This window comes from Malurus melanocephalus, unplaced genomic scaffold, assembly GCF_030028575.1.
Source record: "Malurus melanocephalus ecotype Western Australia unplaced genomic scaffold, MMel_1.1 scaffold_300, whole genome shotgun sequence".
Lineage (NCBI taxonomy): Eukaryota > Metazoa > Chordata > Aves > Passeriformes > Maluridae > Malurus > Malurus melanocephalus.
This window is the reverse complement of record NW_026623532.1, coordinates 707,023-730,341: the sequence shown is the minus strand read 5'-3', so window position 1 is coordinate 730,341 and position 23,319 is coordinate 707,023. Positions and strand designations below refer to the sequence as shown.

Below are 23,319 nucleotides of genomic sequence, written 5' to 3'. Positions count from 1 at the left end.
GGAACAYACATGCCAATGAAAACATCAAACACAAGTAAAATCTGTCACAAGGAAAACTGCTCAAGCTTCTCCAAGGATGTAAAGAAGAGGATGATACACAGCTGGATTAAGGTGAATGGAATATTTTCCTCAAATTACAATGCTTTTCTARATATGGTAGTGGTTCGGACTTTTTTTCTTTTAAGTTAATGTTGAGGTTTAATTCTCTAGTCAGTTGCTGATGCCGGTACTTACTAAAGCTTCCAATATCTAGAGTYACTTAAAATACAATCACTGACAGARACTATTTTAAAGRTAGAACTGTCTTATTCAGAGACACACAAAATTAATTGTCCTGTTTTATTCCCAARGACAAAGAGATTCACAATTAACATATAGCTGTTTACATGCAAAAAACTGCATGAAAAAGATGTCAATAAAGTCATAAATATCCTGAAACAAAAAGGATCACAGACTGGTTATTATTATTTTAAATCAGAGGTACTGCAAAAACTGGTGAAAGCAAATAACAAGGTAGAATAATAAATGAAAGTGCTGCATGTAATGTGGACATACTATGTTCCTTGTTTTCCAATCAAAACTTGCATGAAAATAAGCCAAGAAACACCAATAGGAAAAGCCTGCTGAATACAGYATTAAAAAGCAGTAAGGAACATAGKTYAGTAATTACCTTACTGCTAAAATYTGTAAACTTGCATAAATAAAGATATGTTGACTCTTTAAGTTTTGAATATTTTATGGCGAAGTTGTATTAATATGACTGATATTATCCTCTAAACATATACTTTATTGAAACCTTCTGGCAATGACATCCAAAAYGCAAATGCATAGATGCAATTATGAGCCAAGATTTCTTTAAATGGTATCTTTTACTTACTTTACTGCCAGTGAGTTGACTGAGATGTGGTTTTAGTTCATCACCAATTACTGCATGAATGGCTACAAGGCAGAAAACACATGCCTTACGAACGCTGCTCTCTGAATTATCATAACCCTAGAAAGCAATAAAATTAACATCAATACCTTATCAGTTAATGATTAAAAGCCTCAGAAAACKATTTACTTATTTACTGTAAGAAATGCATTGAAGTCTATGGTAAATTAATACCMGTGTAGCCCAACGGAGCATTCCAACAAAAACACAAACACACAAACACAGAGCATGCAGTTAAAAAGCAGGCTGCTTATTAATCACCACTGATAATCATTTTCCARGCTGAACTTAAAACCCACACAATCCTGTTCATAAGTTACACTGAAAACAGAGCTGCTGCCATGCAACAGRCAAGCACATAAAAGAACTGTTCTAGATTATACAGGTGTTTACTTAAAGCAGAACACCACTCACAATTTAGACCTTCCTGACTCTGAAAGAACTCTCTTAACAGCTTGAGATTCTTTTGTTAACTCCCAACTCATTCTTTAATGATTTTCTTTTTCTTCTGCCATTTTTCTACCACCTCAGACCTGGCTGTCTCTCTCACACTCCTTTCCCAGAGGGCCCCTTCTCTGACTCTATTTTCCTWCAGATGCAAGACTGGATCACACCCATTAAAGGCAGCTGCCAGCTCCCAAAAGTGTTTATCCATCAGAAGGAAATTGATGTGTTTTGGCTCTTTGACAAGGTGGTAAAAAAAAATCAGTTTTAAAGATAAAGGAAGAGAAACATCTGATMGCCTTCTAATTTTATTCAGCTTTATAAAACTGCTTCTTTCCTCTTGCTTCCCACAAACCTCAACCAATAAAACTGTACAATTACACACAAATACAACAYGGACAATATCAAACCAAATTATGCAACTTGGAAAAAGGTACAAACAACAAAATACAATCTTATAACTAAAAGTATCTACCAAGCTCATCTATAACCAGTACTTCATATCCTACTGAGATTTCTTTTGAGTCCTAATCAGGGTAATAATTTAGCCACCTGTTAATCAAAGACATTGTWCTCATTATCTACGGTATTTTGGGTCAAGGCAGCAAGCATCAGACAAGTGAAATCCTTCATGAGAACCAAGTGATATTTTTTAAAAGTCTTTGCAATTCATATATTGTAAAACTTCCTTTTTGTTATCCTGTTTTGGTCTTTTTTCCCCCCGTTTTCTTCTTTCTTCTCTCCTTACCTGTATTAGACCTGGCACAATCTCTGGTAAAAGCTGAGTAAGGGTTTCTTTAGATACTCTTTCTATAACTTTTGTCTGCATTTTGATTGCAGCCAGATTAATGGGGTAATCTGCTGTTTGGATAATTGGACAGAGAACTTTAATGCACTGATCTGGGCTAATGGAAGTGGCCAGCATGGAAGCAGCTTCTTCAGCAGATCTCACCACCTATTGAAAGAAAATGACACAGAAAAATGATTTATCATAGACTGTTACACTGTGGTCTGTTTGCTGGCAGCATGGTCTGTTTTCTGGCAGCAATGGTCTTGAGCATAAAAATTTCCTATCAAGAGTTCTACAATATTACAGAAATATGAAAAAGTCAATTGATTCCAACGGCTGAACATAATTTCTTAAAAACATAACTCTTCCCAATATTCTGTAGCTACTATGCCTTGGCAATACACATATCAATTTTTCAAACCTGCTTGTTTAACAGCATCTGAAACTCCTTTATTCTGCAATACCCTCCAACTAGATCTTGAAATATCACCACCCTTTGAGTCCTGTAATTTCTTGTATTGTYATTGTTATTGCTTGTTAGGTAAGTGATCACGAATAAAACATGTTTTCACATCCATTTCAAAGTCATGCCTAGATTAGTAATTATAGAAGCCAATCTAGCTTCTTCCCCTGTAATTTTGAAAGAAACAAGAGAGCCTGAAGAACACACAGAACAAGCAGAACAAGAGTAATCAGGTAGAAATAACAGGTACAGCTCAAAACACAACATGGGCACAACAGAGAAAATTAGCATCTGATCTTCATATCAGCACTGTGGTGGCACCTGCCATCTAACAAGAGAAACAAATGTACAGAATGAGTGGTTATACCCCAGTAATGTACAAAAACATCCTGAACTTCCTCTCCACCCTTGTCCCCTCTATTTGCTCAGTCATAACACACAAAACCATGAGAGAGAAAAAGCACAGGAATAGAGAGGGAACKATGGGGAAATGACACTGTAATAAATACAGTGTATGAAACAAATTCAGAAAGCACAGGGAAAAGAGAAAACAACTATTAAATGAGTGATGAATTCATGGGATGGGAGAAATCACAGCCAACTTCAAAGCCTTAAACTCCACAGTAAATTCCACRAAGTGCCCTTGCATCAGGAAGATGTACTCATTTAGTAATAAACCTGGATTCTTTCCATAGCATCAGTAACATCGATGTCAGAAGTTGAATAGTGGGGTGGTTAYTGCATTTCTGTTTCCTACATTTACATGCATTATCCTTTATTGTGTATGCAGGCATTGCAAATAACTCCGAGCAAGGTTCCATTTGCCCTTCTCCTTCTGAATCCCCTCACCATTCCTGGCACAAGCACCTCTCCCATTGATACATTTCTGTGTATTTTCCACCAACACCATTCAAAGCCACGCTCTCCAATGCAGAATGGAACAGGTTGTCAATTCCTTGTCATGAACAGTCTCATCTCTCAACCATAAACCTTAATGAAATCCAAATGCTTGTTTTAGATCTCAAGGATACCACTATTCGGCTTAAGATGTCAAAAAAGGAAAAAGTGCCATGAAGTTATTCCTTGAAGAGCTATGGTGACACACTGTTGGTTACTCTGTCCTCTGGGATGGCACACAAGGCAGTTGTTTTAAGGGATGGTATTAACCATTCAAGAGCTTTAAGAACTGCAGGGCATGTTTTCTTGCATACCCATGTTAAATAGTAACATCCCTGTTATTAAACGTATAATATTATGCTTGTTATTAAACAAATTASTTCCTCAGTAAGAACTRRCTAATTTCACATTTTATGGACWGCTCTTTYATTTTGTAATAATCTGTTGTAACCTTGCACAAATAAAATAACTGAKTACTGACCTCCTTATGAGGGTCCTTATGAGCTTCTAGTGTCTTCATGATTGTAAGTTCTGCATAATTCTTAAACCTTGCTGGCTGGTTTCTTAGAATTTCTCTTAGGACTTTCAGTGCCAAAGCTCTAATTGCATGCTAAARATTCAATAATAAAATAAATGAGTTATGCATCTTTAAACAAGACATATGCTTTAACATTTGTTCAGCTGCTGGAAAAGTCTTCAAAAATGCAAAAAAATACCAGATTATGCTCTGCATACATATACAGTCTGAACCTAGTGTTAACTAATAAAGGTAGAAAAAAGATCTCTTTAATCCGTCTTTTTGCAGAAAATTCAGGTGGCCTATCATAAACACACTGCAAAACTACTTTGACTTATCTGTGCTACCCAGAAGTTAAGTTGCTATCACAAGGGCTGATTAAATCATCATACAATCAAGTTTTTTACCTTTTTTTTTTTACAATTGTTTTAAAAATCAAACACAAGTACTGATGCCTTTTTGATCCTCAGTAAGTTCAAAAACATGACTTTTATAGAGAACAATTACACAGAACTCAGTCTCTTCACAATTACATTACTGTATTTTAGAAATAAATGTTTTAATGCTTTGCCACACATGACGTTTAGATATTCTAGATTCCTTCAGGGGCCAGAAACAGATATGCTTTGAATCCCAGTGAAAAAAACGCTTCATTCAATCTACTGTGTCAGAATCCAAAAATCAGAATCCTGGAGATGGTAAGTATCAGTGATGCCCTTTTCACCACCGTAGCAGTCAGACTTCATGACACTTTTGTATTTCCACGATTTTTTATTTTTCCACCACTACCTGGAATTTGTGCCTTTKCTACAATACATACAAATGTCAAAGGTACTGAAAATAAGTCGTGCTTTGTTAACATTCTTAACTGGATTAACCTGAATTTACCTCTTTGTCTCCAAGCGTTTCAAGCAGTAGAAGTAATATTGTTTTGAAGTGCTCATCCCAAACAGCAAAAGACTCTTCCTGAGTTAACTTCATGAGCTCGTACAGGGCAGCCTTTCTTTCCTCAACTCTCTCATTATGGTTTGATAACTCTTTCAGTAGCTCTGCAACCAGATCTGAATGGTCCATGGGGGGCTCTGTCAAACAGGAATGCACAAACACAGTTCTCTGATTATTGCAAATAAATATTAGTGCCTGTTGCACAACTGAAGGTATTTTCCAATATGACTTGCTCGCYTTCTAGCATTCTTTTTTGGTTTGCCTGCAAAATGGCAGTTTGGCTACTACATTTTCAGTGCAGCCAGCACTGCTGAATAAGTTTACAATCACCAAAAAAAYCCTACAATGATTTTGCAAAAAGCCCCTTGCAGGCTACTCTACTGCAGGARTTTTTAGGTTTGTAGTACCCACTAAGTATTCTGTGCATCCTTTTAAATCTGATCTAAACACCACATGCCATTTTTCCCATATGTCCCTRCCACTCAAGATGAAAAATTTTCTTTTCTCTGTTAGTATTACAGAATTGTTCAGACCTTTGTAAGCCATGATTCCACAAGAATAGCCAGGCTGCTAAAACAAATGGTGGGATGGGGAAAGTACAACAATGGTTCTCGGTACAAAAAGCTGAAATAAAGGCAACCAGATCTACTAGTCCCATATGTATTCCCACCAGCAATTCATTATGAGATGGCTCTGGATTTTAGTTTCGATTAGATAGGATTCTGTGATGATGGAAAAACACATTAGTAACACAACCTACATTTGTAAACACTGGACTGCAAACAGAGCTATCTGCAAACAGTCAAGCAACTTAAATATGGCCTTAATGAAAACTTGAGTATTTTCCTTTTTCCATAAAGGTAGCTTTTATTCCATCATCGAGACCCATTTAGACCTTAAGAAAGAAAAGCATATAGATTCCATTTTTTCACTGAAACTTCTGGATAAATTAACAGAASTTAGACACATTTTTTTTTATGGAAAACGTTAGGAAGTTCTGTCATAAAATGCAAATGCATTGCACCTTTCCTGAAATGCCTACATGTATTAACTAACACATGAAACACATCCTTCGTAACAAATTAATTATATCACATACTGAGAAACCACAGCCATTCAACATCTTGTATTACTATATTCAACACTGTAACTTACAGATACTGCATAAAGCACTTGTACAAAAAAAACAGTAAAAGCTAAATACCACAGGATTAAATATCTTAGTATCACACATCAGTTACTGTAAAAATMATGCTGGTTTTGAATGCCACATTCCTATTTGCATTCTGTTTTGCATGAATAAACAGGAGCAGGAGCACCTGAAAGCAAACTGCTAACACTTCTGCTGCCTCAGTATCAATAGATGATTAATGTTTGACTAAGGGGCAGACTGAAATWGCATTAGGTGAGTTATTATTTAAAGCAGATGAGCAGAATGGACAATCATTTTAATGGAAGCAAGATCATTACTTTTACTGCCAGAATTATTACTTTTGTTCTTACCGACAGATTACAGCTATAGCAAATCCTTTTCCAGGGAATGCATATTGACACTTAATCAGCAAAACTACTCATATCTGTTTAAATGAAGTATTTTCATTGTGGTGTCATCTTAAATATATGGAGGGAAGGGGTAAAGAGAGGGGAAGATAGTAGCCATGTCCATGCAGGAATGAGGAAAGAATCTCCAGTAATGGACTAAATAGCTGAAAAATAAGCATAAAGATAACCAAGAGGGTGTGCCTTTACAGCTTGCATTTTCCATTCCTTTGTATGACTTAGCACCCAGTGTTTCATTTCTAAACAGTCTCCAGATAAGAATGGAGAAGCATAAAAGAAGCCATGTTTAAAGTCTACTTTCAAAATTTCTTTTTCASAAAAGAAACAAAATACAAATGAAGAGGAGCAGATCCAACTCCTTCATTTGAATGAATTAAAATATGCATTAGCGATAAATATTTGATGAACTGCTCTTCTCWAACTAATCAAATAATATTCTTTTGACAAGATAAACAGTGTAGGGGTTAAAAGGAAACATGCAGTTATGTCCTGAATTTAGGAAAGACTTTCCTACTRCCACTCACAGGATCTTAATTTAAAAGCTATGCAAACATGATGGCCAAAAGAGCAAACGAAGTGCAAAACTTGATCAATCACTTGCCGGGTGACTGGACTATAAATGGCTTTTTATTAATCCAGGAGGATATGAGCGATGTCCYTGCTCGGATCTGTTGGATGCATTTATTAGTACTATCTAGGGAATGCTGAGGCAATTTAGAAAATCAGTAGATGACATCACTTTCAGAGCAATTGCAGTTTAATTGCAAACATTCTGGAGAAACAGGGAAAGAAGTGAAAATTACCATGTACATCAAAGGAATGGTTTAAAAGAGAAAACATGCCAAACAGAAAGCAAGACACAGAAGCAGAAATCTTAGGCCCACATACAAACTGGCAGGTAAAAAGGAAGATGTKTGGAAAGTGCAATCCATGGAGGTAAGCTGAAATAAATAAGCTTCTTTGGAGAAGAACACTGTTTTTCAAATAGAGACTCTGAACTGCTTTTAAAGAGACTGGAAATGATTTAGTGAGCCAGGTTCCCCTATGCATCAGATAAAGAGCATTTCCCTCTGGGAAAAAACAAAGTGGTTGGAAGATTTAGGCTGTTACTCTGAAAACCTTTTTACTGTAAGAGAGGCAAAATGTGAGTCATGTGCRGCACACTGTGACATCTCCTCGACTGAAAATTTTCAAGTGCTACACAAACCTTCTGCTGAATAGATGTTCATGCCCCAGTGCTGCTGACAGGAATATGAGCAGCAAAAGTTTTCCCATCTACCCTTGTATTTCCACATCTTTCTTCCAGCAATATGTGACAGGATAGCTGAGAATCCAGTACTAACATAATTCTGTGTCATTAACAAGCAGTAATTCTGTGGAGTTTCTGAAAACTGTAATCTAAAGTCCAAGGAGCCCTTCCACTTTATGGGGTAAGTGTGTAACTCCCAACAGGGGACCTGTAGGCACAAAGTATTTTTCCAAGTGTAGCCTTTCTAATGAAGACTTTTAAGTTATCTCAGATGAAATTCTAAAAGTAACACACAAATGAAAGATTGTACATGATATAACTAAATACTAAGGGTGAACAACACAGGAATGAAAGCAAGCAGTTCATTAAGATCYGCTAAAGAGCAGACCTAAATAATGTATTGCACTACTCTTCCAACCAGGACAAACTAATATGGGACAGGATGCTTCATTCCAGCTAGTCATGAGTGGATCATGCTGGCACAGCACTGACTGCATCTGGTTTAATGGAATAGCCAAAAAAAGGTTGTCAGAAGACAGAAGGAGGCTTCTCCCATGTTTGACAAAATCCCTTAACACAAAATCTTTAATGTAAACTGGCTCTGTATGGGGATGGCAAAGCTGTTTAATTATTAATATGTACATGACATGATTTGTAAAAATCTGCTTTCCCCTCAGTCTTTTTCAGAAGATAATAATTGGCTACCCTATATGCTTCTTTATGATATGTAGGAAAAAAAAAAAGAGAAATGCACCACACTTGGATTTGTTTTTGACTAAATGCAAACTTAAAGCAACTTACAGAATAGCTGAATAAAACATCATGTCAAAAAATAACTTCGTTTTTAACTGTTTCTGTAACACATCTTTGCACGATGACAAAAGCAAAATGGGCAGAAGCTGTCYCCTGCTCTTAAGAAAAGTGTTTACTTAAAAACTTAAATCTGTAGCTGAACAACAATGAATACTGATTATGAGAACCACTGACTATTCATTAAAATAATGACAGTAGTGGTACTTTGGAACCTTCCCAACATAAAGATATAAAAAATTACCCGAAGATATACTGAGATATATTACAAAGAGGCCCTAGAAGCCTACAGAACAGCAGCCCACATCCCTAGATTTAAACGGGTTAGATGAACCACCTTCCTGGTAAAAAGCCTGTTTGTTTTGTTTCGTTTAAAAAGAATGTTTAGTCAATATAAAATGCCAATGTAATGTTTCAAATAAAAATACATTACTAACAAAATACTTAATCTTTCACCCAATTCCCAAACTGGTTTGATCCAMTTTTACTTCCTTGCTGTAAATCTTCTCTCTGCCCTACCCCTTTAAATTTCAATCTTAAAACAATCTGATAAGTMAATTTATACTGGCAATACCAGAAGTATACAACATAGTTCAGCATTTCCTTAATTTTTACCCTTAGTCTCTACAAATACCAGGTAATCCAAMKATGTAACTTAAAGAGATGACTAACAAATAAACTAATTCAAAATACAGTATTTGTAAAAACTTCTCAAAGAAGTAATATATATGTTCCTAATAATAGACKGAGAAACTGAACTTGAAGATAGAACATCTCATCGTTTTTCTTCTAGCACAGAATGTAACCTGAATCTTACCATCAGGAAACTGCTCTGCATCATCATCAAACATGGCTTCTTTCAAAGCAGATTTATTAAATGGACTGATACCGTCAGAATAGTTGTATGGGTTGTAATCCCGTGAGCGTGGTGAGGAGTGGGGAGGCATCGTGTTGAGTAATGATGTTTTGTTATCCAGAGCTGTCCGACCTGTGTCGCTCACACCACTTCCTGCTCGCATGTCAACTATTCCAGAAGCACTGCAAATCTGCAGGAGAGGAAGCATCACATGAGCATATGAAATAAACACATCTTTCAGTTAACTACATCACTAATTCAYTTACATAGCAAAAACTTGCAAATTGCAGAATGCTTAAAATTTTTAAACTAGCCTTCAAATAAGAAGTCTTAGTTCCCTAAACTTTGCTTTCTTTAAAAGAACAAAAAAAGACAAAGTCTGCATCATCAAAAAAATCATAAACAAGTAACAGTTGTATTTTATCTTACAAGCCTGATGCTTGTAAGATAAGTAATTAAAAATGTGTTTAAGCATGTACATATGTGCTAAGTTCAAYAAATCCTAAAGCCAAAGTTCCATAGAAACAGAATTCTTAAATACTGCATGTAGTACTTAAGAGCCCACAGGTTTTGTACAAAATAAAAGAAAATAAAACACTTAAAAAATATATATCCGGGTGCAAACGTCTCAAAAATTTAATTGCAACTGTTTTGCAAGATCACTGGTTTTTATAAACTGCTAACATGTTAAACAAACAGGCAGCGCTACTTAAAATTAACACCTACATTTTCAAAATGTGGTTCAAGGAACATATTTTTCTAAATACTCTAAATATTGCTAAATTACTCTTAAGTAATTCAGGAAAAATGTCCAATTTCAGAAGAATATAAACCTCCTGGAACAGATGCTTTCTCATCTGTAATCAATCAGACACTGTCTTCGTTTGCTGATACCACGACACACTGAGTTGAAGTACTCACCGAATCGCCATCATCTTTTTTAGCATCTCGTTTCACAGGCTCATTCATATCTTCCTGACTACGAAAACTGAAATTCTGAATGGCTTCCGTGACTCCACGAAGAGAGCTATAAATATCTTCAGAATTCATATTTTCAGTGTCATAGTCAAATGCACTGTGGGCCAAGGAGAACGTAAGAATTAAGATGGATTTATTTTGTGATTCTGTATTTTTAAATCACATTAGCAGGCAASTACAGAGACTCAAGAAATATTACTAAAATTATTACTTTTCTTGAAACATATTGTCTCTTCATAATATAAAACTGTGTTATGGTATGCCTTGGTAAGTGTACTGCCACTGGCATAGAGAGTACTAAAGAGCTAAGGGAAAAGCTGCATCAAGTAACAGCATCTGCCTGAAGAAACAAACYTCTTTTGCTCTGTTTTATTCTGCTGAATGTTAAACAACTGGAATTTTTACACCATCCTCCCATTCTGAAAAGAGTCCTGAAKTAAGAAGCCCTGATAAAACTCAACAGCAAGCTGACTGGTAAAAGCAAAATTACGAAGTCCACTTTGCTCACAACATCCGTACTATAAAAAACATTTATAAACTATTATTTCTTTAGTCCCCCAATACTAAATCTGGTTTGATGACCCAGTGTGCTGGTTTTGGCTGGGATAGATRCAACTTTCTTCACAGTAGCTGGTATGGGATTATGATATGCTTTGGATTTGTGCTGGAAACACAGCTGATAACACGGGGTATTTAAATAACAGCTGAGCAGTGCTTACACTAAGCCAAGGTCTTTTCTGYTCCTCACAGCCCCAGAGGTGAGTGGACTGGRGGTGCACAAGGAKTTGGAAGGGGACACAGCTGGGACAGCTGACCCCACWAACCAAAGCGATATTCCATACCATATGGCATCATGATCTAAGCATATGTCACTRAGGGAAGAAGGAGGAAAGGGAAGGACATTTGGAGTTAYGATGTTTGCCTTTCCAAGTCACTGTTACAAGTGATGGGGCCCTGCTCTCGTGGGGACAGCTGGACACCTGGCCCTCCWCTGGAAGTGGTGAATTCCTTGTTTTCTGTCGCTTGCACACACAGCTTTTGCTTTATCCATTAAACTGTCTTTATCTCAGTTTTCTCTCTTTCATACTCYGATTGTCCCCCCATCCCACACACTTAGAGAAGCACACTTTGGTTCCTCCTCATGCCTAATCCATTTGCATTCCAAGATGCACAGCCCTTTCCCACCTCAGGCCAGCTTTGTCAGATCCCTCATGGAGGCTAAGCAGTTCACTGTCATTCTGTGGTGGATGGGGGATTATTTTTGTGCATCTGTCATTTTGTGCAAAATTTTCTCCATGCTTTTATTGTTGGGTTTGCAACTTCTTAGATGCAGAATTGTACCCAGCCTACATTACCTTGGTGACAACGTGTTCTGTGATGTGTTGGTTGGGGAAGTGAGAGGGCTTGACCAACTTGCTGGGGAGCGTGGAGTAGGTCTTGTTAAAGGACTTCCCATCGATCCCTGGAGGAGGAGAGGTGAGAAGAGATACTCCAGYAGAACTACAAGCTTCCCTTTTAACTTACTATTATATTTATTTTTTTGGTGCCCAGAAACATTTGAAGAGCTTTAAGTAAATTTCTGGATTGCCTAACCCATTACTAGTAAATTCAATCCWGTGTAACTCTGAAATTACGAAGTACAAGATAAACTACTCTTAAACACATTCAAGCCTGTTAAGCCACTTGCAAGCAACATAGATTTAGAAACTGTAACTCTAGAGGGAAAAAAAATAAAAGCATTCCATACAGAGCTATTAATATATGTTTCTACACAGTAACTTCAGAAAGAGAAGTAACAGAAGTCTGGATACCTGACCACTGTTGCCTGTATTCCGGAGATGATTATGGAGAAGCTTTGTGGCTCCATCCTGAAATGTTTTTGGTAAAGCACCCAATAGCATTGTAAACTCTGGAGTGTTGAGTTCAAAAAGGGAAATCAGCACTGACTGTGCAGCCTACAAGAAAAAACACAAACTGAAGATATTAATTACAGTTTCAAAGTAATTTTATCAGCAAGAGATGCTACAATGAGTGGCAATCACAAAATGTGACATATCTTCATCAAGCTTGAACAATGTTAACAGATGTGAGCAAAAGCAATTCTTATTTGCTGGTAAGCTGGAAGTTCTGATTTTGATAATTTCAGGCACGCAACAATCATTGTAACCAGCAATCTCGCATTCAACTCCCCTAGCCCCAGATCCTTACTCAGAAAAAAAAAAAAAAAAAAAAAGGAGTTTGTAAAGTGGCTTTTAAAGGGTTTGGGAAGTTGAAAACATTTAGAGAGAAACTAAACACACCAGGCAGGAGCAAGCATATGATCCCTTCTATTGACTTCTGCAAGTGGTAATTACAGATGATAATGAAAATACTTGCTTGAAAAGGAACAGTTAGCACTGCAGAAATTAAAGCACACCAAACAAGACAGCCTAATTTGGAATGAGATGGTAGTGATCACAGCACCTGATACTCCTTACAACTTACCCTACAGCCAAGTTAGTTAACTAACCTTGCCTCTGCTTCCTTTAACCTTTCTAAAAGGTAGGCAAACACAATGGGCAATGAAATCTAGCTGACTACATATTCTGAAGATGAAAGCTGTCAAGTAGTTTGTACTGGATGTCACTGTCCATACTCTCAATTTAATCAGTTCATCCTACAGCATGCTTTACTACATAAGTTGGGGTTTTTTTAACTTGAAAAAAAAATCAGCACTCTCTACTGACAAAGCAACACAGTTATGCAATAGTTGGATTCTCTCTACTACAGCAATGTTGATTGAATGACGTAAGTAACGTTTGCAGTCTGASGAAGATGCACTGGATAGTGTAACAAACCTGTCAAAATAGTAACTAAACTAACAAGTGCGAAGGAGAGCTGGAGGAAGTTTGCCAGGATTAACAGCTTCTTTGCAGTACAAGACTGTGATTGTACGATTAACTATGTGTAGTTTATACAGCTCACCATCAAGGTCTGCCAYACACTGGAGAGAACCAGTGCTTCATGCTAGACAGAATGACAGGCAGCTTGCTTAACCACCAACATACTCCAAGCAAGTAGTTTAGAAAATTCTTTTAGACATTTATTTTCCTCYTTTTGCTTCCAGAGCAATGAACTGTAGCACTTTTTAATTAACAGTGGAAAGCCAAGGTATGAGCACACATACCTGCACACATGTCAGTATTAAGTTTAACGACATAAATTCTAGCATGTCAGATTGCCACAAATTGTCTTYGCATACTCATGACTGGTTGTTTTCTTTAACTTTTATTTCCTTCTCCCTCTGATAGCCTTCCCTTCAACTGATCACTCTGAACGTCCTCTGCAATCTTTGATGTTTCTCTTGTCCTTGTTATTTTTAAGGGTCAGTCTTTTCAATCAAAACTGRCTTAGAGCAAAATCAAGACAAATCCAGCAGCTGAGCAAAGGTTTGGGAATCACCACTTTCATTTTTTTGTCCRGTTACCCAATCTCCACTCCTTAATACTGTGATTATTTAAGCTGCTAATAAAGGAACACAATAGGCAATCCATGATCGTATCAGGATAAAAACTGATACCATCAAGTCTGCCCAAAATGAAGCTCTGCCTAAAGTATCAAACCTGACTTGCAGGTTTCCAACTATGCAATTATCAATATTCTTTTTCTTCCTTGCCAAAGAAATCCCACATTTTAGAGCATTTGGAAGTTTTTATTCTCTCCAGCATAAGGTCTCTCCTGARATTTAAATTCAGTCACACAGAAATCATCTTAAGAAGACTGTAGTAAGGATGAGAACTATTTATTGGGTTTTGCTTTCTTCTTAGAAAAACTCTAAGAATAGATTCAAACTCTTTCCAGAAACATTGTAATCTTAGAAGAAATCTAAATTCTGAAACAGAACTTATCTTCCAGAAAGAAATCCTATGTCACTGAACTACACTAAAAGTGACCAATTTCAGACTAATAAACTAGGATTTTTCATAATACTTAGTACTGGAACTGTTTTTACTAGAGAAAAAAAAACAAACCCAGAAATTACACAGAAATTACTTGGAAAAAGCTTTTAATTTCAAGAAATCATACTAAATGACCAAAGCATTAAACTTATGCTTATTAAACCAACTAAATAAAAAATCCTGTGATTTTTTGGTTGAGAAGACTGTTAAGAGAATTTAACATTTTATACTATAACTCTTTTGATTTCTTACTGGTCAAATTTTATTTTCAAAAGTTAAAGGATTTTTGCAGTTAGTTGTCTAACAACTGTGTCATGGAAAGAAAAAATAAGATGAAAAAACTTACATAAATAAGGTGTTCCAGTTGATTAAACTCACTGGTAATTCTTTCCACGATTCAGTTACTTATTGACATAAAAATGCTTATTAGAGATACGAACTATCAGATAAGACAGCTTGCCACGTGTCTTAGTAATAAAACTTCACTGATTGAGAAGATAATGCTGCTTCAATTCTCTTTCTGTTTTATGATCTTTTATATGTTACYAGAACATGATACCCAGGCAAGGAAAGTCCACTGGATATAATCTATTACTGTTTTCTCACACTCATGAAGTTACACAAGAAATGAAACACCAAAGAACTACCTCTAATATAAATTCTCTGGTGTTTTTTATTACATATTACAAATTACAAACATTCTAGATATCAGGAAGTCATATAAATTACTTCTTGTTTTTACTTCTAAAACACTTCTTGTGTTTTCTTCACATTACAATTTGTGAGACAGCCCTTACTATTCTCTCCTACATCCTTCCTAAACAAAGGAATTGCTCTTTACAGAAAAGATGAAGCTGCTGAGACTCAAACTTAATTGAAAACAGCAAAACAAATCTAAAGAAATGAATTGTTGTAGCTTTTCTAACTGCAAAAATAATAAAAAAAAATAGCAAAGAACACAGAGAGGAGTTAGTTCTCTGGTGTCAAAGACACTTGCACTGAGGAAGCACAAAAGTTAATGCATTTATTTAGTGTTAACATGCTGAAAAGGGTAGCTATGACAGAATGGCCAGTAATCATCAGAACAACAAAACTCTGTTCCACTGAACTGCAAATAAAATTAAAAGATTTTTTTCTTTCTATAAATTGAAGTACTGTTTAGAAACCCCTTCCAAAGAAATGTACTGCATTAGTAAATCTCTTATGTTTATTTAGTATCTGTGGTATATCTGTGTAGCTCACAAATATAAATTTTCACAACGTTATGTGGAAAAGGGACGTTTGCACTGGAATTGCTGCATTACAAGAACAAGCCTTTGATATTACGATATCAAAGCACAAATTTTCTTTGTCCAAGGTACAACAGYTATCAAACTACCTTTTGTTAAAAATAAAGGATTCCAGAAAATCCAACAGAGATTAGATTTAGTTTGCTACCAAATTTACCACTCATTCTTGTAGCGAATGTGCTATTTAGTATCACAGAGGGTGGTCTCTGAAGTAGCATTAAAACTGCACAAAAAATAGCCCTTAAAGAGATTTTAGTACTAGACAGTACTTGCAATAAAGAACGATACATAATGGAGACAAAAYCACAAACATAATGGAGAGTTTCAAGATTTGTTAATTTAAAATTTTTACTTAAATAGTCTTAATTACTTGAAATGTTTTGCAATTCTAAGGACACATTAACAAACTTACCTTCCTAACATCTGAGCTTTTAGGTTCTGTTGTCCAAGTGATGATTCGAGACACTGCTAACCTAGTTTCACTTGAATTTACAAAATCTCCTGGATCCATCTGTTGCGCAAGAGTTTCTATGTATTTTAGGATTGCAACTTTGACCTGYGAAGAGAAACAGAGTCAGGTGGACAATAAAAATGGTGTGCTGCAAGAACAAGTGAGCTCAGAGAGTAGTGTTCATTCCCTAAAATAAAGGGTTTCTTCCCAATTAAACTAGGCACTTTTTCAGCATTAGTATAAAACTTCTAGCAATAAATCAATTTACAGGTGTTTTAACTGTTGAAGAAGGGATTTATTCCATAGAAATTAAAATACTCATAGAAGGCTTATACTTCACTGCTASCAACTAAACGACATAAATCACTGCATATGCAGAAGCTTATACTTAAAAAAAAAGAAATTAAGAAAAAATTATTAAGAAAGTTTTTCAAGTAGTAAAATGAAAAATAAACCAGTGATMAGTTATTACTAGTTCCTACTAGGTAGTTAACACTCAGTGCTTTTTYATAAAACATCAGGGTTGAGCAGTCACTGTCTTTGGGAATAAGCCACAGGAATGTTCCCATTAAATACTAAAAATGTATGGAATGGAATTTATAGAGAATACTTAGAGGGGTCACATGCACACTTTGTTTGAAGATACTCAGATGATAGAGATATGGATTTATCAGGACAGAAAAGCTCCTGTACTCCCTCATTTATCTGATCATTCTTTGACTCCACTAACTTGCTCTACTCCTTACGCCGAATCCCCGTTTTGTAGATCCCAGACTGCAGCCTCTCTGGTTTCTGTCATAYTGCACCACTGCAGTTTTGGGCAAAGAGCTCTTATGCGTGTGTATGTCTAAAATACTTATTTCCTCAACTCCTGCTGCCCCAGAAATCTGTCACCTAACCCGTCAATGAAAGTCATGGACATTTACTCAAGCCACCTATCTGACATAGTTGCTTTTATTTCCACTAATAATTATAATGAACCAGAAATACCTMCCAGGAGGGAGAGACCTAAGTCCATAAAAAACAGAGAGAAAAACAGTTCCARGTGTATTTCTGGTTGTTCATGGCTTGTAGTACAATTGTTCTGAGTAAAGCTATTTAGAAATTTCTATTGGTCATGAAACTTGCAAGCTTTTAAAAACTCAAGATACACTGGCACACAGACATGAGTATTAATAATGAACTTTCAAAGGAGCTTTAAAGCTCAACTTCTCTGAAGTTTACAAGTAACAGCTGGAGGCTTTCATCTTATGCAGATCAGTACCAACAAATGCACACTATTTGCTAGGTATTTTCCAAGGGAAAAACAAGCCATGAACATCTCTGCAGTGAAAAACCTTAGACCACATGATTTTGCAAATTCAAAGCAATAGCTGAGATTTCTAGATTACCTAGTGAAACCACTGTGACACCACAACATTTGACTGTTGAGGATTTAAATAAATCCTATGTAACACTTGCAAAAGTTGCTGTTAAGGACTGTAATGCTTTTAGAACACCCAGAGGCATTTCTCCCAATGAAGATGCTCTCAAGTGCTGTATCTGAGAAAGSAYGATTATTTAGTATTTTAACTGCTTYCTGTGGAACTCAGACARTTCTGCAAAGATGGAGGCGCTCAGAAGAGCACTGAACAGAAGATGCATGGAGGGAGTTCTTACTAATAAAGCTTTTCACAGTGAGACAGATTACTAAAGCTAAATTTGACAGCTATTTTGAAAAAAAAGCATTTTTCACTGATTGCTTTTGAGAGAAGAAATTCTGGAAGGGCTACACTTTTCGATGGTCAGATATAATAAGCCACTATTTATTACAGATTAAAAACCCCATGTTGAAATAACTCCAGAAGAGCAGCAAATCTACTTTAGATGTATCTTTGCCAGTATTTCCAGTAAATACATACAGAGCTGGAATTCAGAACCAAAAGGACTAACATATTCAACAATTCATTTAATGTCTTCAACAATCCGTTAAATCTGAGAGAAAAAATTCTAKACTGCAATGAAAGGATCTCCAGAATTCTTACAGTAAGTATTTGCTCTAAAATTGAAACCACTCTCCATGAAGTCATTTAATACTGTCTTGACTTTCTTTGTATCTTCTTTGTACTCTTGTACTCTTCTAGGGGTTGAATTTATTGCACTTTTGCTGAATTATAAACATTGGGGCATTTTCCTGTACAGCATGTAATATGGACAGGCATTTTATTTAAGAACAGCCCACGAGAGTTCTTGTAGTAAGTAAGCTGGAATATAGATGAAGCCACAGTAAGCACTGCGACTTACCAAAAAAAAAATTAAAAAGATTATACAAAAATTGAACTAAAGTGCTTCATAAACATCTTTCACATATACTGAAACAACAAGTTCTACCACAAAAATATGTGCAACTACCTCCAGATATTCAGGAAATAGTACCAGAGGGCAAACTGTTTTCCTGTCCTGCAAAAAATTTGACATCTACAGGTTTTTTTTGCTGGATACAGGTACGAGAACAGTAACATTTTATGTAACAGCGAAAAAAAAAAAAAAAAARAAAAAARAAGAAAGGATTATAGAGAAGTGCTTTTACTTAAACCAGAAACCAGTCAGGTTTACACTTCCTACAGTGGCTTTCTGGGATGTGAGAGACTGTGCTCTGCCTTACTCAGATTGAATACAAGCAATCACTCAAGGCGAATTTCAGACTGACACATCCCAAGTGTCTGTCTCCGAGTTGCTGGATATTTAGGAGTGATTGCCTGTGCCATTATTTAACCAAAGGACTAAAGTATACACTACAGATACATTTTGGAGGGTTCTCTCATTGCTGCAAATCTGTGTTATTCAGGGGTTTTGAAATCCAGAAATTTCAATATTGACTTAAATTAAGAAAAAAAAATCTTCTGATCAATTGTGACAAAAACCTTTKTCAACAAATCAGTATTTTCAAAATGAAGATATTGGCAATATTCAGAAACTTGAACTTCRGTYACAAGGCTTAAATCAACTCCTCACTGAGGCTGAGGCATTTTTATATGAAACCCAAGAAAAATKAAGTGATGGCTGGAAGTGTATTTCAGGAAAACATCCATCCTTTGGAAACTGTATGCTTTGCATCTGCGAAAACAAACTAAATACACGATATCCTATTGAGAACATTTGACTCTCATGCCCATCTAAACATCTGACCAGAACAGACACATGAATCTGGCACCWCTAAACTGAGTCTCAGCARTTTACCACACCTAAGTGTAAAATGACTGCAGGAGTAAGAAAGATACAACACAATACACTAAGCTGCATCCTCCATGGATTAGGTCAGTAGAATTCTATCCTCTCTATGGTTGGTCTTCTCACTGCCCAGCTATCCACATCCACCTCCACRACCACTCTAAAAGCTCATGTTTTACTCTCTGAGACTTGGCTGTCTTTCTAAATGTAAGAATGGCAATGACAGTTTACTCCAAAGGATCATGATTATTTACCACTACCATGTGAAAACCAGAAAGGAGRAAGGAGTTGTTCCACGCCTCAAATTTATGATGTACCATCCCTCCTTATATCTGACCATCTTTAGGGAAGAAAGATGAAAGAAAATCCTCTCTGATTTTTTTCCTGTCACAGTGAATGCTAGACCAAAGGCAATGAGATAAYAATTTATCAAAGAACAAAAGCTTAAGACTTCCAGAATTAGAGTAGTCCTCTAGGATTATCAATTATTCTGTTAGAATACTCAATAATGTGAATATTAAATAGATAGTTCTGTGATCTGTGGGCAGGAATTTCACTGTCTGAATCCAGAAGCTGTAATTACCATGYAAAAAGGAAGCAGAGGGGAGATTCCACTCTCTTCTGGAAAAAGAAGCTTACCTTCTCCTAAACAGTTACATACATACCAAAATTTCATTCTAAATACTTATGATTTTGTTTCAAGCTAACAGGTGTCCTTCTATGGAGATAACTTTTACTGACATCTCGATTTCAGAATTCTGGCAAATACTAGGAAATATTTTCAGAATAAGTTCAGTGTTCGTATTTCTTAATTCCTTCTAGGCCATAAGGGGAGTATCTTGAACTTAGTCCCAACTCAGCCCAGTAAGAGTCCATTTCTCATTCCAAATCTACACTCTCAGCTTTGAAATATACAAATATACACTCTCAGCTTGATATGCCTTTACCAGCTATACACTACTGTATGGAAAAGAGAACCATCAAATTCACCTTCCTGGGGAAGAAAACCATGTAAAATAAAACCAATCTCAATTTTTTCCAAGGATTCATTTAAACAACAAACTCATTTTTACTACCTCATTTGCTGTCTTCAATAAATGACAGCAGTCCCTTTTTAACACAGCTCTACGAAGCAACAGTGGTCAACGTATCACCTGTCCTCAAAAGCTTAAAAATTAAGTTTTATTGCATTGTAGACAAAAAAGGCAWATTCACATGACTTTGGTTCAACATAACTTGGGAAAAGTCATATTCTTGTGCAGTATCAAACTGTAAAAATATTTCGTGCAGGATAGAGCAGAAGATGCCAGTTATCATATGCTTGTTATTTCCCCATTCATATAACTTATAAATCTTCTAAGGATTTGATGCATTTATTCTAAAATCAATGCTCTTTGGAACTGCAAATGTACTACAGAATACATTTTTACTTTTCAGATATGTTGGCAGGCTTATGGACTATAGATTCTTATGTAAAAATTGTAATAAATAAGCTACATACTGTTTCCAGGGAAGTAAAGTGTACCACAGAGGGAGCTGATTTTTAATATAGTAACTCAAGTTCATATTAATGTTAYAATAATTTAAAGTAACTCAAGGCCTATCAGGCTGAACACAGGAAAAAATATATACAAACTAAAAAAAAAGTATGGGAAATCACAAACATAAAATTAGAAAAGACTTGATAGAGTGAGTTTGCATAACCAGCTTGATGTTAGGCAGCCACATTTTTGTTGCTCATTTTTACTGTACTSTGTTTTTATTAGATCTCTCTTGCAGCAAACATTTTCATACTAGTGTCATGTTTAAAACTGAGCACCTGCATGCTTAAAGTTTCCCGCAAAGGTTAGTAGCAGCATACAATGCATTCAAATAAAAATTATTGGTAACACTGTAAGAGTTTCACATAGGGTTAAGAATAATAAAGACAGTAATTCAGACAAAAACCTTTGAGCTCCAAAAAGAGCGAAGCTGGTCCTGCAGTGCTGGCTGGACTGTCTGAAAGTTTACAAAAAAAAATCCACTAATTGAAAACCTTTTTTTTTCCTTTGTTTTTAAACAAAACAAAAATAACAATCCAAATTAAGACAAGCAAATTTCTATCAATGAAGATTTCTGCCTGCAAGCAAGCCTAAAAAGTCTTACCTTCAGGCTAGGTGTTTGGGTCTGGTCAACAGTAAATCTCATTAAAATACTGAACTGGAGATCATTTGGAAAAGATTCCCTGTAAACAAACAGAACTACATTAAGCTACATGAATTTTTTTTTAACACCTGTTGAGAGGCACTAAATAAGCCCTCACCCTTTTAAGTAAAGCTGAAATTGCTACCAGTTGCTACCGTATCTGACCTTTCAGAAATATTTGCCTAGCACATAAAGGACAAGATTTAAGGAACTCTTGCTATGAAGCAATTATAGCTAGAATAGATAATGCAAGTAATACAGAATGATACGATAATAATATGGTAGAATTCTGGTTCTACATCAGGCTATTAGTGAAGTCTGGGAGAATGAAGGGAAGAGAAAAATCAAATCCATTATTACCACAACTCAAATGCTATGCTGACACTGAGAGATGAATATTCCAGTGAAACTTTTACAGCAAAATAAAGAAGCTCAAACACAATTTCTACATCACAAGGCAAGATAACAAACATACATGGCTCAGATGCACATTTTGGAACAGATAAGCAGTATTGTATTAATTGTTCAGCATTGAGGACTCAAATCCTTTCATTCAAGAGTCATTCTATGGAACAAAATGCTGAACCACCAAGGTTTACTGAAGTTTCAAGATCTGTTAGGAGCTGTGCATTTTTCCAGAAATCAAACAGCACACCAAATAAAAGAAAAGCAGAAAAAAACCTGCTTTTATATAGCTAACAACTGTATTGTTGCTTTTTAAGAGCTCATTACCTTGTGACATCAAGTGCCTTCTGAACTTTTGCTTGTACAGACCCAAGCAAATCAGCACCCATTTTTTTCAACAGTTGTGTCAGCAATACAAACAGCCAGTCCTGCAGATCTTCTTTATGGACCTGGATGAAGTCAACCAGCGTCTCCAAAAACATACTGAACACCTAAAAGGCAGAAGAAAATGGAAAGAGGGTAGGATGGGGCAAAAGAGGAAACGACACTGACATACGCCAAACTTACAAACGAAGAAAGCAGTAAGGGAATCAGAGGCAGAGAAAGGCAGTGTTTTGCAGCCAAGCAGGAAAAAAAAGAAATAAAAAAAGGAAAATAAAGAAATCTGCCTTGCTTTTTCATTGGATTTTGATATAAGAGTACTTTGGAAATGTTAGCTGACTTCTGTAGAAGTTTGACAATTAGGTATTCCATGCAGTTTCGTCAAGAAAAGGAATGCTTACTGTGATGGCTGGCGCAACCTCAATTTTTCCAGTAAAACTCATTTTTTTACCTTTGCAAGCTCTATCATTAAATTAATTTGACACATTCTTCAAAGACTACAAAAAAAAACTTTCTCTTTAAAACAAAAAAAAGCTGCTACAGTTCTTTAGCAAAATATTAATTGCAAATATCTGCATTACTACATACTGCAAAATCATGAGAGCTGGCCAATTCCTTTACATAAAATATTTGTGGAAGAGAACAAGCTTCTTCTACTATTGCAGGTATCCCAACACAAAATTATTMACCACAGTAGGGAAAAAAGCCACAATACATTTCAGACTGGCAGGTGTTTAAAACACAGAAGTACTTTCATTTTTTTGAAAACACAATATCAATTGTCTTCTTTTCAACAACTAATGTTGAAAAGACTGCATTTGGTAAAAAAAAACAAAAACAACAAAACCAGAAGAACCAAAACCATGTATTTTTTTTTTATCAGACTCACACCAGGAAGACGGGCTTTTTAGAGGGAAGGGTCAAGGAGGTGTGACAAATAGGTAACTTTGTTTAAACAGCTCTTTCAGTATATCTCACTAATTTGAAGTTTTTTCGAGATCTAAGAGTGAAATCGGGA

The 23,319-nt window shown here is 35.9% G+C and overlaps 1 protein-coding gene across 12 annotated transcripts in view; it reads right to left on the bottom strand.

The window, feature by feature from the left end:
* Positions 1-23,319, bottom strand: part of CLASP2 (cytoplasmic linker associated protein 2) — a 145,838-nt gene that overhangs the window by 3,806 nt on the left and 118,713 nt on the right. For 10 of the 12 annotated variants that reach the window (XM_057377112.1, XM_057377115.1, XM_057377116.1 and 7 more), the window contains 11 exons: positions 22,248-22,411; positions 21,477-21,555; positions 16,083-16,226; positions 12,255-12,398; positions 11,799-11,905; positions 10,387-10,540; positions 9,427-9,655; positions 4,934-5,127; positions 4,010-4,138; positions 2,127-2,333; positions 878-994 (listed from right to left, as the gene is read on the bottom strand). In XM_057377112.1, the coding sequence (XP_057233095.1) occupies positions 878-994; positions 2,127-2,333; positions 4,010-4,138; positions 4,934-5,127; positions 9,427-9,655; positions 10,387-10,540; positions 11,799-11,905; positions 12,255-12,398; positions 16,083-16,226; positions 21,477-21,555; positions 22,248-22,411 (1,668 nt within the window). Of the gene's footprint in view, positions 1-877; positions 995-2,126; positions 2,334-4,009; positions 4,139-4,933; positions 5,128-9,426; positions 9,656-10,386; positions 10,541-11,798; positions 11,906-12,254; positions 12,399-16,082; positions 16,227-21,278; positions 21,330-21,476; positions 21,556-22,247; positions 22,412-23,319 lie in introns of all 12 variants that reach the window. The other 2 variants (XM_057377124.1, XM_057377123.1) reach the window with 1 other exon arrangement.